A 14813-nucleotide genomic window follows, 5' to 3' on the forward strand; every position below is an offset into this window, starting at 1 on the left:
CCAATTATGCCTACACATCTATGGGATTGTTTCGAGAACAAGAGGTCTTCAATTTGTTTTCCTACTGAATACGGTTCTTACATCATTAAATATATTTAATTTAATATGTTGGATTTATATAATATATGGATAAATTTTAATTTCAATTTTATATATTCAAACCGAACAAATCATAAATTATTATAAAAAAATAAATTTATGTACTTATATTTATATCAGCACGACCCTTTGATTATGAATATAAAAAAGTCTTGCATTTGAAATCATATAAATGTATTGAACCAACATGGTTTGGATCAAACAGTGACTTTTCAAATATTAACACATGACCTTTAAGTTGGGAGTACTTGTGAAGATTTCGATAATAGGGTAAATTACAATTTTGGTTCCTATAATTCATATCAAAATTGATTTTGCTCCTTAAATTTTTCGAAACACGATTTTAGTAAAATTATTGCAATTTTGATCCCTAAAAACTTCTCAAACTATGATTTAGGACCTAATCTTTACAAATCATTGCGATTTTACTTCATTAGGTCCCCTTATTCTTAATATTTTTAATCTCAATTTTAACAATTGAATTAAAATCGTAACAATTTGTATAAATCAGAGATAAAAATTGTGTCTTAAAAAATTTAGGAACCAAATTAAAATAATCATTGGTTCAAAGCATAAAGGACAAAAGAGTAATTTAGCTTTGGCAAATACATAAACGACCGGCTTCCTCACATATGCTCTAACTAAATTAATAAAATTTGCTGAAAATTGACCTGCCCAAGACTTATTAATATGGTCATTCACTGAATAATGAGTCAACTGTCATGCTTATAATTAAATAAGAGCGTGATTGGTACGTATAAATGAATTTGGGTGGAATGAAATAAATATAAAAATGACATCATTTTGATATCTTATTTTTATATTTGGTATAAAATGAAAAAATAAGATTAAGAATAGGATACTATTTTCTTTATAATTTGTTTATATGTTCCGTGAATTGTAATGAAATTATAAAGAGAAAAAGAAAACACATACATAAATTCTAAGAAATACTATTTTAAAATATTAAATTAATTATAAATTTACAATATATATATATATATATATATATATACACACGAACGAAACGGAGCAAGCGAATAGAAACAAAGAAATGATGACAAACACATAAATTAAAACTCCAATTCTAAGTCTTCTTTCATAAGTGAAGGTGGGCTATGGTCCTTATTAATTAAACCATCCAACCAAACTACATCAAACTAAGGCAATTTCCATGAAATTAACTGGTATGCTTACAATCTCCAGTTGCATGGACTGTATAAATTCAGACAAGGCACAAAACTCAAGTAGATCTAAAAGATATCAGTGGAGAAGATTATGGCAAGTCCCATATTCACAATTCTTTCCCTCTTCATCTTCTCTTGTTTTGTGTTATCAACTCCAGCAACATGTTCGAGCAACGAAACTGATCTGGTTTCGTTGCTATCATTCAAGAATACTGTGAATGATCCTCAGGGAGCTCTATATTCGTGGAACGAAACCACACACTTTTGCAGTTGGAACGGCATCCAATGTGGTCGGAGGCACCCGAATAGAGTTGTCGCAATAAATTTGAGATCCCAAGACTTGATGGGGACCCTTACGCCTCATATAGGTAACTTATCCTTTCTTAGAAGTATAAATCTCCAAAACAATAGCTTCCGTGGTGAAATTCCCAATGAAATTGGTCGGTTAAGGCGACTGGAGAGTGTAGACTTTAGTAATAATTCGTTTATCGGTGCAATACCAAGAAACATCTCCCAGTGTCCAAATCTTTTTTATCTTAATTTGATCGATAACAATCTCTCAGGAATCATACCACAAGAGCTTGGTTCTCTATACAAACTTGAGGCGCTTGGCTTAAGTGGAAACGAACTCCTCGGCCCTATCCCTCCATCCATTGGGAATCTAACATCTCTTGGAGTTCTTAGCCTAACCTTATGTGGCTTGACAGGAGAAATTCCAAACTCACTTGTCCGACTTCATAGGCTAACATTTCTGTCCTTAGCTTTTAACAATTTGGTCGGTACTATTCCTTCTGGTCTTTTCAATATTTCCATGCTGAGAGAATTTGTAGTTAACAGAAATCAACTTCAAGGATCCATACCCGGTAGCATAGGTCTTACTCTCCCAAATTTGAGGATCTTTTATTTAGGTCAAAACCAACTTAGTGGAGGAATTCCGATGTCCCTCTCCAACGCTTCCTCTCTTGAACGCATTCAACTTACGAGCAACTTGTTTACTGGGCCTATCCCACGGCTTGGACGTCTTTCGCTTCTTTCCAGCTTAAGCATTGGGGACAATCCGGTTAATGATGACATAAGTTTTATTGCATCATTGACAAATTGTACGAATCTGGAGAGGCTCTTGGTCTATGAAATTCCATTATTGGGTGGTCCATTGCCACACTCGGTGGTGAATTTTTCTAGTGGCCTTATTGAACTGGTGATATCAGGAACTCAAGTGCGTGGAGAAATTCCTTCAGGTATTGGAAACCTTGTTGCGCTCAATCGCTTGGTCCTCTCGAACAATGATCTTGAGGGTCCTATTCCTTCCGACATTGGAAAACTATCTAGTTTGCAAGAACTCTTTCTGGAAGGAAATAGATTCAAGAATCAACTACCATCTTCCCTTGGAAACATGACTTTGTTGTCTTACCTATACTTGCAAGAGAATAATTTTTCTGGAAATTTACCTCAGAGTCTTAGTAATTGTACCAAGTTGTTAGGCTTGGACTTGTCCAGCAACAATTTCAGTGGTCTGATACCTCGAGAAATTATGAGTCTTTCTTCCATTTCTCTTTCATTTAATCTATCTTTCAATGCGTTCATGGGGTCCATTCCAAGTGAAATAGGATCATTAACAAATGTAGAAAACTTGGATTTCTCTAACAACAGATTGTCCGGACTTATTCCAAACTCTTTAAGCAATTGCTTGGTCTTGCAACATCTTTTCCTGAAGGGAAACTTACTTCAGGGAGAAATACCTCCAGGATTAAGTGCTTTAAGAGGCCTGGTAGAGTTGGATCTTTCAAGAAATAATTTGTCGGGGACAATCCCAAGCTTCCTAGCTGAGCTACATCTTCAGAGATTGAACCTCTCATACAACGGGTTTCATGGTGAGGTCCCAAGAACAGGCTTATTTAGGAACAGAACAGCAATTTCACTTGATGGGAACAAAGAATTGTGTGGAGGAATTCCTGAGTTGAATCTTCCTCCTTGCTCGTCGAAGACTTCCTCGAAGAAGAACCCATCAAGCTTACCGAAAGTATTGATCGCAGTTGTCATCTCTGGAGGTGTATTCATTACATTTTTAGTGTTCCTCGTCCTGGTTCTTTACAGGCGTAGACGGCCCAAAGAGAATGTGGCTTCTATAGAGTCATTAGTTGGTACCCAATTTACAAGGCTTTCTTATGGAGATCTTCTAAAGGCAACTAATGGTTTGTCGGAAGCTAATTTGATTGGTTCAGGAAGATTTGGATCTGTTTACAAAGGGATTCTTGAAGATCATGGAAAGACATTGATTGCTGTCAAAGTGCTTAATCCTTTTGTTAAAGGAGCGTTCAAGAGTTTCATGGCAGAATGTAATGCACTGCGAGATATCAGACATAGAAATCTGTTGAAATTGCTGAGTGTTTGTGAAAGCATAGACTTCCAGGGTAATGATTTTAGATCATTGATATATGATTTCAAAGCAAATGGGAGTTTAGACAAATGGTTGTACCACCATGTGGAGCAAGAAGGACTTAGGCGCCTCAGTTTGATTCAAAGACTTGATATTGCCATTGATGTTGCTCATGCACTTGAGTATCTACACTTTGGTACTGATTCAACTATTGTTCATGGTGATTTAAAGCCGAGTAACATTCTTTTGGATCATAATATGATTGCTTATGTGGGCGACTTTGGATTAGCCAAGATTGTTTCGGACATGTTTCCAGCACAAGAAAGCAGCAGCTCAATTGGGATCAGAGGTACCATCGGCTACATTGCTCCAGGTATACATCACTTCATTATGTTCCTTATACTTTTCACTTCAACAAATCTCGTGTTGTAGTTTAATTTGTTTGAGCTTGTGTGTAGAATATGGCACGAGTAACTTGGTTTCAACTCAAGGGGATGTGTATAGTTATGGGGTCCTTCTTCTTGAGATATTTACGAATAGAAGACCAACAGATGATTCGTTCAAGGAATACGCAACTCTTCAAGGGTTCGTTAGTGCTGCCTTGTCAGATGGTATATTGAAAATTATCGATCCTCTCATTCAAATAGAAAATGATAAAAGTATCAATAAGATCACAGATTGCGTGGTTTCTGTATTGAGCATTGGAGTGGCTTGCTCAAAGGATTTGCCAAGAGATCGAATGTCGATGACAGATGTTGTTCGTGAGTTGCATAAGATAAAAGATCGCTATCTCTCTGCAAACAGGAGCTAATAATCTTTCTTAACAAAAATGTGTATATATGTGTTTTTATGTATTTTATTTCCTTAGTTTTGCTTCGATTAAAAGTGTATTGATGTTGTTATTTTGCTTACATGTTAAAAATAAATCGAGAATGTCTATATCCTTTCTGTTTTTAATTGTTGAACTAAAAATATATGATAAGTTTTAATATTTATACCAATTATGTGTTATCATCCTCACACTCCACTCTTATGTGTCTAGTTCACAATAAAACGCATTGTAAATATATATATATATATATATATATATATATATAAATTGAATTAAGTTTGAGAGGATATTTTTATAAATTATCAAATATATATTTTCTGTCGTAATTATTACAAAAATATATACATTTTCTTGAACTACTTGAGTTTTTCTCTAAGTAGTCTGGAAAATCGAAAGTTATCAAGTTGGTGTTAGTAACCATCCACTTGTTCTAGTCTTCTGTTCACACTCCCCAGCTTGCTTTCAATTGAAAGCCTGAGAAAGGAGAGCTTTTAGAAAAAGAAAACAAAAAATGGACAAGTATAAGAAAGATAAGTGAGAGAAGTTGTATGAACACCAAACATAATATGATAGAAAAAATAAAATAAAATAACATAATATTATCTTTAGAATACAAATTTTTGGTTCTAACATACATATAATTCAACAATTCATCACCAGGATATATATATAAAGTCTATTAAAAGCCTAATTTCACTAGAAAATATATAATTTTTTGTTACGATTAACGTGGCAAATACAAATCAATCATGGCTTTGCAACGACCATTAGCCGTTATTTCTGCAGGTGTGGCCAAAACCATGACAAATGTTTTGGCTATAGCTAAAAGCAATGACAAATATTGGTTAGTTGTGGCTAAAATTTAAATTTGTACTTTGATTTTGTCTAACCGTGATTAATAGTATTGATTTACCATAATTTTTAAGTTATGATCATTTATAGTGTAGTGAAAACTGAAATTTTTTGTAGCGTGTATAGATTATTTAAGGAAAATAACACTTTTTGTCCCACAACTTAGGGTCTTTTCATTTTTAATCCTCTTGATTACGGGATTCTCACTTTTGATTTTTTAATTTTTAAAAAGTAGCATATTTGGTCCCATGGCATCTTTCTGTTAAATATATTAATGAAAAATGCCACATGCTTAGTACGTGACTATTAGGATCTTTATGCTTTTGCTCCTATTGATTACTAAATTCTCACTTTTGGTCTCATCACTTTAAAAAAGTAGCATTTTAGTCCCATGCACTACCATTAGAACAAAAAGTGTTATTTTTTTAAAGTTATGAAACTAAAAGTGATAATAAAGTAATCAATTCCGAAGTTACGAGAAGAAAAATGCTATTTCTCTAATTATTTATTATTAACTATGGGATTTTCTATGATTAAAAGTTATATTTGTTGTAGTGTATATATATACGCACATATATATTTCTTCTAGTTTGGAATGCTCAAGTCTAGTATCATGAATGATGTCGTGAATATGTTTATGTTGACTGACTAATGTAACTGAAGAAGATCGTGCGATCACCAAACCAAAAAAATATTTTGCATGCCTAAGGTCTTTAATGGTGAAAAATTGGTGCAAGTATTCCTTACCTTGTACAATTAAGGACTCACCAGAACTACTAATAAGAACATCATTAACGTAAACCAAAAGAATAATCAATCCTGCCCCATCAGATTCTAAAAACAGGCAGTGATCATTTGATGACTGTGTGAAACCAAATAGCAATAACTAAGAAGTGACTCATGATTTCATTGGCGAGATGCTTGTTTAAGGCCATATGGAAACCTCTACAGTTTACATACCTTACCTGCTGGAACCTCATAACCTTCAAGAGGAAGCATGTAAATGCCCTCGTTCAGATAGCCGTGCAAAAAAGCATTGTTTATATCAGCTTGATGAATAGACCAACCGTGTTCCGAAACAATAGCCAAAAAATTCGAACTATAATTCTCTTAGCCACAAAGGAAAAACTTTCAATGCAGTAAATCTCCTCTACATGATTATAACCCTGGACAACCAATAGTGCCCTAAATATCACTAAACCATCTTATTTCAGTTTCACTTTTAAAATTTTGTCACGGGTTCAAATCCATTATAAAATTAAGTTGTTAAAAGCTTTTATTACTTTTTTATATTTCGTGACGGTTTTTGCAAATGTATGTCCGTGGCAAAATTAGCAGCAATTAATGATAAAACATTATGCATGAGGTTGTCAATAAAAACAATTAACGGCACCTGTATATTAACTAACTAAATTTATGTTGTCATTAATAAAATTGTTTCTTTATTTTTGTGTTGTTAATCTTCTCTCTCTCTCTTTTTTTTTTTTTTTGTTTTGTGGGTAGTGAAATTGTAACATATGCATGCTACGGTAAGGTGAGGGAGATGTTGCAGAAACATGCATAATGTTGGTTTTGTTTTTAACTTGTTTTTGGGTATTTTGTGAAGATAGAGAGAGAAAAACAAAAATAAATAAAAATAAGTTAGAGATAGTATGTATGTTTGGATTTATTTTTGGAGATAATATAAAATAAGTTTGGTATATTTGATGTTGGGTAGTGAAGAGATAAAAAGTACTGTTTATTGTCAAATCATGTCTTTTATATATATATTTATATATATATGTATAAAAATGTATATAATTTATTTGTAAATGAAGAGAGAGAAATTTTAGTTTTGTCCCGCCTCACTGTTATAAAATACCTAGAAACGAGACAAAAATTAGCAAAATACTGAATGCCAAATATTGCTTCGGTTTTGGGCCATCTCGGAGATGGCCCAAAAACGAAGACAAACATAATCATGTTGTTTGAATTCGTTTTCGAAGTATTTTTTTTTTTTTGGAGATAAAGAGAGAAAAACAAAGATAAATAAGTATGTGTTAGAAATAGTAAGTATGTTTGGATTTATTTTTGGAGATAATTTAAAAAAGTATTGTACGTTTAATGTTGAGTTTTATGAGACAAAAACTACTGTTAATTGTCAAATCACTGTCAAATTATGTATTTTTTATATATTTATGAGTGTTTATAAATGTATGTATTTATACCAGAATAATTAAAAATACCCAAATAAAGTATTTTTGTATGATGACAAACATTGGGTATATTTTAAGTTAATCCAGAGAAAACTTGAAAATAAAAACAAACACTGTGGTGGTAAGTTTGTGTACTTTCACTCTTCCCCTTAGACATAATGATGTAGTATTCTCTTTGTTGTGTTCAAATTTTGTTAAAATTATATTTTTAGTCCAATAAAATAGAGGTTTAATATTTTAAGTCCTCTATTTAATTAAATTTTTAAAATAATTCTAAAATATAAATAAAAATTCGACACATTGCTTAATACAGTGAAATTATACTTTTAGTTCTATAAGTAATGATGAAAACACATAGACATTAAATTTTCTGTACGTACTAATTTAGAAATAAATGAGGTTGCATTTGGATTGAAGGATTTGAAATAATGGATTTTAAGTCCTTCATAACAAATCTTTTAGACATTTTTGGATAGTTTTAAATGTAAAGAATTTCATATCATTCCATTTTAATTATGGACTAAGTTTTGATGAATATGGATGGGTTTTAAATTCCTTTCAAATGGAGTTATTTGAAATCATTTATCCAAATCCTTCATTCAAATCCAAATCCATGAATCCGAATGCAACCTGATATCAAATTCTTTTTTTTTTCAATTATATATATATATATGCATATACATATTTCCAAAGGGTAAATTACAAATTACCTTCATGTGTTATTCGAAACGTTCACATAAGCTCAAACAAAAAATAAAATACTATTTTCCTACCGCTTTCTATAAGGGTTATGTGTTCTTTTTAATAAAAACAGAAGGGTAAAATGGTATTTTATTTTTTTATAAAAACTTATGTAAATATTTCGAATAATGAAAAATTCTTACCCAAATCAGGTTTGGTCGAATCAAATCAATCACAGAGCAAGTGTATCGTACTTATTATGTAATTGGTCATTTTCTTTAAACTATACATCAATTACACTGTAATTTTATTACACTTACCATATAATTAATTCATATTCGACTAAATCGAATTCGAACTAGAATTTCCCTTCGAATAACATAGGAGATATATCAAAACAATAATACCTATTTTGGAAATACACCTTTTGTAGTTCATTTGTGGGCAACAAATGAAAATGGAAGTTTGGTGTGAATTATAAAGACTTGACCTTCACCAACACTGAGACAGAGAATGTGCTGATCATGACCGTCATTATGTAGTGGTAGACGTTGAAATCTACAGGGGAGAGTTAGTGGTGCACTTATGTATAATTTTAGGCGTATACTAATATCTAGTAGATTTCAGAAGTATATCATAATATGTATTTATAATATTATTCTAAATAAAGATAAATCACAAAGACCTCATCTAAAATTTAACAAAATTATTAATATCTCTTTATTATTTGAAATATTACCAATACCCCTTGATTTTAACTGCCGTTTAATAATTAGCTCAATCCATTAGCTTTTCATCTATTTTTTATAGTGTCAAAAAATTTTATAATTTATTTATTTTTTTATGGACTAAGTGGATAATTCTTTTATAATTTTTAATTTTTTTTCATTCATCCTGTTTAACTTTTTATAAGTTTTTAACTTTTTTGAGTAGTCACTAAGTCGTTACTTAGAGCAACAACTCCAAATAATTTTGTTATTTTTTAAATAACGAATGGTCACCGAAAGTTATAAATGAATGTGAGTTTTTGAGTACCCAAAAAGTCAAGGGCTTCCATGTCTTATTCTTTCTTGGTCTCTATAATCGATTTGTTTTTTGATTTGGTTCGATTAAAAGTTGAATAATCGAACCAAAAAAATCGTACCAACTGAATTATATCGAATTTTTTTGAAAAAAAATAAAAAAAATTCAATTTTCTCGATTTTCGATTGATTAACCGAATTTTAAACACCTCTAGCAAAGACTTTGCAACAAAAATATAATATCAATTACAAAAATATCAGATGATAATTTTAAAATTTCTCATTAAAAATATACACAGAGTAACAATAATTTCGATTTTGTCATAAAATAATTGGTAGCAACAGAACTTACACATAAAGTTGTTATTATAAATAATAAGCGACACATCTGCAGTGATAACAAATAATTATTGTCACTAGTGTCACTACTTATCTGTCACTAATTGATAATTCCTTTCAGTGACAAATTTAATTATACACAATTTTTGCTAATGATAATTTTTACAAAATAATTATGATTAATCAAATTATAAAATTCAATATTGTGACAATTTTTTTTATCATTAATTAGTGATAGTATTTAAATTGTCACTTAAATGTTTTTCTTGCTAATCTTTTTCCTTTTTTGTAGTGATGAAAGTTATGAGAAAATTCTCCCCATTTTAGTCCATCATCTCTCAAATATATCATAATAGTCCTTCATCTTTTAAGTAGATCACACTGTGGTTCATGACCGTTAAATATTCCACTAATGGAGGGGTGTAAGTGTAATTTTGGAACTTCTTTAGAAAAAGTGTAATTTCGCATTTTTGGAGGGGATCTAAGTGTAATTAACCATATACTATAACATGTTCTATTTTCCCACTATACAGCAAAATTTAATATCAGTAATAATTTTAAAACTATCGTTATAAAATATATATTAAAATTTTGATCTTGTCACTATGATATTATTAGTGATATAAATTAAAGTGTATAGAGTCGTCGTGGCAGAAAATAGTAGCACATATATAATGACAATAATTATTTATTATCACTAAGTTATCATTATATATGTGTCATAAATTATTTTTGCAACAACTTTATGTGAATTTTTTTGTCGCTAATCCTTGTTAATAATGTTCATAAAATAAAAATTCTTATTACTAAACCTATAAGAATTTATGATAAAATTAATTATCTAAACTATCCAATCCTCAAATCAAACTTTTTAAAAATTTAAACCTTACAAAGTTAATATGTATAAGATAGGTTCAAATTTAATTAAACTTGGGTGCAGATTTATCGTCAATAGTAGTGTACTGTTTGTTAAATTTTTTTAACTTATAATTTCATTTAAATTTATTGATGTATTTAATTAACTTTTAACATATTGGTGATTTCTTTTTTTTTTTTTTTGGGTTAACACTTTCCACTCCGAAGCATATATATAGGCGCATTCGCCCCTAAACTATAAAATTTAACAAAAATTCCACCTATAATATGATCAAAAGTTTTATAATAAAAATACCCCTATTGTGTATCCATTTACAATATATTTATTACATTAATCACTCTGCTAAAAATAATTTGAATTATTATAAAAATTTATTCAAAATAAATATTACTCAAATATTTTGGTCCAAATTATGGTGAACTTCAGTAAAAAAAGACAAAAAAACTTAAATCATGAAAATTCATAAAATTTATAATCAAAATACTATCGTAAAAAGTTAAAAGAATGAAAACGTGGAATAACCTAAATTAGGTAACTCAAAAAACATTTAAGCCTAATTGAGAACCTAAGTCAAAGTCTCTGTCTTGAGTCATCAATGTGGGCCAATCATATAAGCACCATAGCAAGTTTCAAGCAATTTGGTGGAGTTAACAGTGTCCCATTTAAACACCATATATGCTTTCACAGGCACTATATAAATATACACAGAGTTCCCCAAGGCAGGTACGTACGAGAGGTCCAGTGAAAAAGACTATGGCAAATCCCATCACTCTTCTTTCTTTCTTCATCTTCTCTTGCTTTGCATTATTTCCTCCAACAACATGTTGGAACAATGAGACAGATGTAATTACATTGCTGTCATTCAAGGCTGTCCTAAACGATCCACTGGGAGTTCTGAGTTCATGGAACGAAACCACACACTTGTGCAAGTGGAACGGTATCCGATGTGATCGGAGGCACCCCAACAGAGTTGTCGCAATAAATTTGACATCCCAAGGCTTGATGGGACGCCTTTCGCCTCATATAGGTAATTTGTCGTATCTCCGAAGTATAATTCTCGAAAAGAATAGCTTTTCGGGTGAAATTCCCCACGAAGTTGGTCGCTTAAGACGACTTGAGTTTGTAAAACTGAGTCATAATTCTTTCACAGGTGAAATACCGAAAAACCTCTCCCAAAACCCTAATCTTTATCATCTTAACTTGATGCATAACAACCTCTCTGGTACCATACCACAAGAGCTCAGTTCTCTATACAAACTTAAGGTTCTTCGGTTGAGTTACAACGAGCTCTCGGGCCCTATCCCTCCATTTCTTGGGAATCTAACATCTCTTCGACTATTGAGTCTATTGTCATGCGGTTTGACCGGAGAAATTCCAAAATCACTTGTCCAACTTGGTAGACTAAAGTTTCTCTTCTTGGCTCTAAACAGTTTGATTGGTACTATCCCGTCTGGTCTTTTTAACATTTCTACTCTAGCAGAATTAGAACTTTCTTGTAACCAACTTCAAGGATCCATACCTGATAGCATAGGCCTTACTCTCCCGAATTTAAGGTGGCTCCAGTTGTCGTACAACCAACTTGGCGGGCTAATTCCAACGTGTCTCTCGAATATTTCTTCTCTTGAATTAATAGACTTGACGTCCAACTTCTTTGGTGGACCGGTTCCACGACTTGGGAAGCTCCCTCATCTCTCTGTCTTACAGATTGGAGGAAACCCTATAAAAGATGATATAAATTTTATTTCATCATTGACAAATTGTACGAACTTGCAAGATCTGTATATATATGAAAATCCATATTTGTCTGGATCGTTGCCACGCTCGATAGGGAATTTTTCTAGTGACCTTACTTACCTGGTCATATCGGGAACTCAAATACATGGAGAAGTTCCTTTAAGTATTGGAAACCTTGTTGGTCTAAGACGTTTGGCCCTTTACAACAATAATCTTGAGGGCCCTATTCCTTTGGACATGGGGAAACTTTCTAGTTTGCAAGAGCTCTATTTGGGAGCAAACAGATTCAAGAACCAGCTGCCATCATCATTTGGAAACATGACTTCATTGAATATCCTGTCCTTGCGAGAAAATTTCTTTTCTGGAAATTTACCTCAGAGTTTCGGTAATTGCACCTACTTGCTAAATTTGGACATGTCCAGCAACAATTTCAGTGGTCTGATACCTCAAGAAATTATGAGGCTTTCGTCCATTTCTACTTCACTTGATCTATCTTACAATGCCTTCATAGGATCGATTCCAACTGAAGTCGAATCCTTAACAAACGTAGAAAAGTTGGATTTGTCTCACAATCGATTGTCCGCACGTATTCCAAGTTCTCTAAGCAAATGCTTAAGCTTGCAGCAACTTTTTCTGGAAGGGAACCAACTTCAAGGAGATATACCTTCGGGATTAAAGGCTTTAAGAGGCCTGGTAGAGTTGGATCTTTCAAGAAATAATTTGTCTGGACCAATCCCAAGTTTCTTAGCGGAGCTACGTCTTGAGAAATTGAATCTCTCATATAATAGGCTTCAAGGGGAAGTCCCACAAGAAGGCATTTTTAGAAATAGGACAGCGTTTTCACTTGACGGGAACAAAGAGTTGTGTGGAGGAATTCGTGAGTTGAATCTTCCCCCTTGCAAGTTGATGACTCGCACAAAGAAAAACTCATCAAGCCTACTTAAAATATTGATTCCATGCCTGATCTCTGGAGGCATATTCGCTGCGTTTTCAATATGCCTCATCCTGTATGTTTATAGGCGTGGACGGCCTAGAAAGAATGTGGCTTCTACAGCATCATCTGTTGGCACTCTATTCATGAGGCTTTCCTATGGAGATCTAATAAGAGCCACGGATGGTTTCTCGGAGGCTAATTTGATTGGCTCAGGAAGATTTGGGACGGTCTACAAAGGTATTCTAGAGGACGGGCGGACATTAATTGCTGTAAAAGTGCTCAATCATGTTGTTAAAGGGGCCGTTAAGAGCTTTCTAGCAGAATGCAATGCTTTAAGAGGCGTAAGACATCGAAATCTGTTGAAAATACTGAGTGTTTGTGAAAGCATAGACTATCAGGGCGAAGATTTCAAATCGTTGATCTTTGAATTTAAGGCTAATGGGAGTTTGGAAAAATGGTTGTACCATGAAAAAGAACAAGAACAACATAGGAGTCTTACCATGATTCAGAGACTTAACATTGCCATTGATGTTGCTCAAGCTCTAGAATACCTGCATTGCGGTACTGATTCAACAATCGTTCACGGTGATTTGAAGCCGAGTAACATTCTTTTGGATCATGACATGACCGCTTACGTTGGTGACTTTGGACTGGCCAAGATTATCTCAAGCATGTGTCCAACTCAAGAAAACAGTAGCTCAATCGGGATTAGAGGTACCATCGGCTACGTTGCTCCAGGTATGTGCGACTTGTCTTATCAATAAATTATATGATAAATTATCATAGGCTCTCCTAAAATTTGACATAATTACAAATACCCCTTTATTGTTTTGAAAAATTACAAATACCCTATTTCAATTTTTTTACGCTTGTGTGTAGAATATGGCATGAGCAATTTGGTTTCAACACAAGGTGATGTATATAGTTATGGGGTCCTTCTTCTGGAGATATTCACGAATAGAAGACCAACGGATAATTCATTTATGGAGTACATAAATCTTCACAATTTCGTCAGCACAGCCTTGCCAGATTGTCTAATGGAAATCGTGAATCCTCTCATTCAAATAGAACATGATATGAGTATGATCAATAAGATCAAGGATTGTATAACTTCTATACTAAACATAGGAGTGGCTTGTTCGAGGGAATCGCCAAGGGATCGAATGTCGATGGCAGATGTCGTTATTGAATTGCATAAGATCAGAGACTGTTATCTTCACTAGAGATCAATGCTGATGAACTTGTTCAAGTTATGTATGTGGTATGTATATGTTTTATATCTCCTTTTCTGAATTTCTATTTAATGTAAGATATCATGTTTGATGTATGTTGCTATGATATAAATATATATCATACAGAAATTGTGCTATGAAAACAAAGAACAAATAGAAATAAAGTTCAACCTATTGTACGCAAGTACCTTTTTATTAATGAAACTTACATTTATCTAAAAAAAGAAATAAAGTTCAACCCCAACCCCAGTATTGGGAGGCATTCCAGAAAGTGAAGCCAATTCAACCCGCTACAGCATTCAGCTATCTTAATAGCCCCAAAAGGCATCCAAATCTTGATCGTTGAAGATATGCTATGTTGAACTTAGATCGAAAGATTTGATATTATGAATTTTAAATTAAATTCTTAACACTAATCCTTTAAATTTATTTAAATAATTATAAATTTAAAG

General features: G+C 32.5%; 2 protein-coding genes across 2 annotated transcripts; both read left to right on the forward strand.

Moving 5' to 3' along the window:
• Nucleotides 1–1267: 1267 nt before the first annotated feature.
• LOC105172085 (uncharacterized) lies at nucleotides 1268–4608 on the forward strand. The gene is made up of 2 exons (XM_011093423.3): nucleotides 1268–4036; nucleotides 4122–4608. The coding sequence occupies exons 1-2, from the start codon at nucleotides 1378–1380 to the stop codon at nucleotides 4472–4474; spliced, it is 3012 nt and encodes a 1003-aa protein (XP_011091725.1). The 5' UTR covers nucleotides 1268–1377; the 3' UTR covers nucleotides 4475–4608.
• A 6600-nt stretch (nucleotides 4609–11208) lies between these two features.
• On the forward strand, nucleotides 11209–14536 carry LOC105172084 (uncharacterized). The gene is made up of 2 exons (XM_011093422.3): nucleotides 11209–13867; nucleotides 14009–14536. The coding sequence occupies exons 1-2, from the start codon at nucleotides 11215–11217 to the stop codon at nucleotides 14350–14352; spliced, it is 2997 nt and encodes a 998-aa protein (XP_011091724.1). The 5' UTR covers nucleotides 11209–11214; the 3' UTR covers nucleotides 14353–14536.
• Nucleotides 14537–14813: the final 277 nt, after the last annotated feature.

This window comes from Sesamum indicum, linkage group LG10 (genome assembly GCF_026168435.1).
Source record: "Sesamum indicum cultivar Baizhima isolate 11 linkage group LG10, ASM2616843v1, whole genome shotgun sequence".
Lineage (NCBI taxonomy): Eukaryota > Viridiplantae > Streptophyta > Magnoliopsida > Lamiales > Pedaliaceae > Sesamum > Sesamum indicum.

Coding starts and splice junctions, on each gene's coding strand:
- LOC105172085 (XM_011093423.3), top strand. CDS start 1,378: ATGGCAAGTCCCATATTCACAATTCTTTCCCTCTTCATCTTCTCTTGT. Junction 4,037..4,121: donor CATCGGCTACATTGCTCCAG/GTATACATCACT, acceptor GCTTGTGTGTAG/AATATGGCACGAGTAACTTG.
- LOC105172084 (XM_011093422.3), top strand. CDS start 11,215: ATGGCAAATCCCATCACTCTTCTTTCTTTCTTCATCTTCTCTTGCTTT. Junction 13,868..14,008: donor CATCGGCTACGTTGCTCCAG/GTATGTGCGACT, acceptor GCTTGTGTGTAG/AATATGGCATGAGCAATTTG.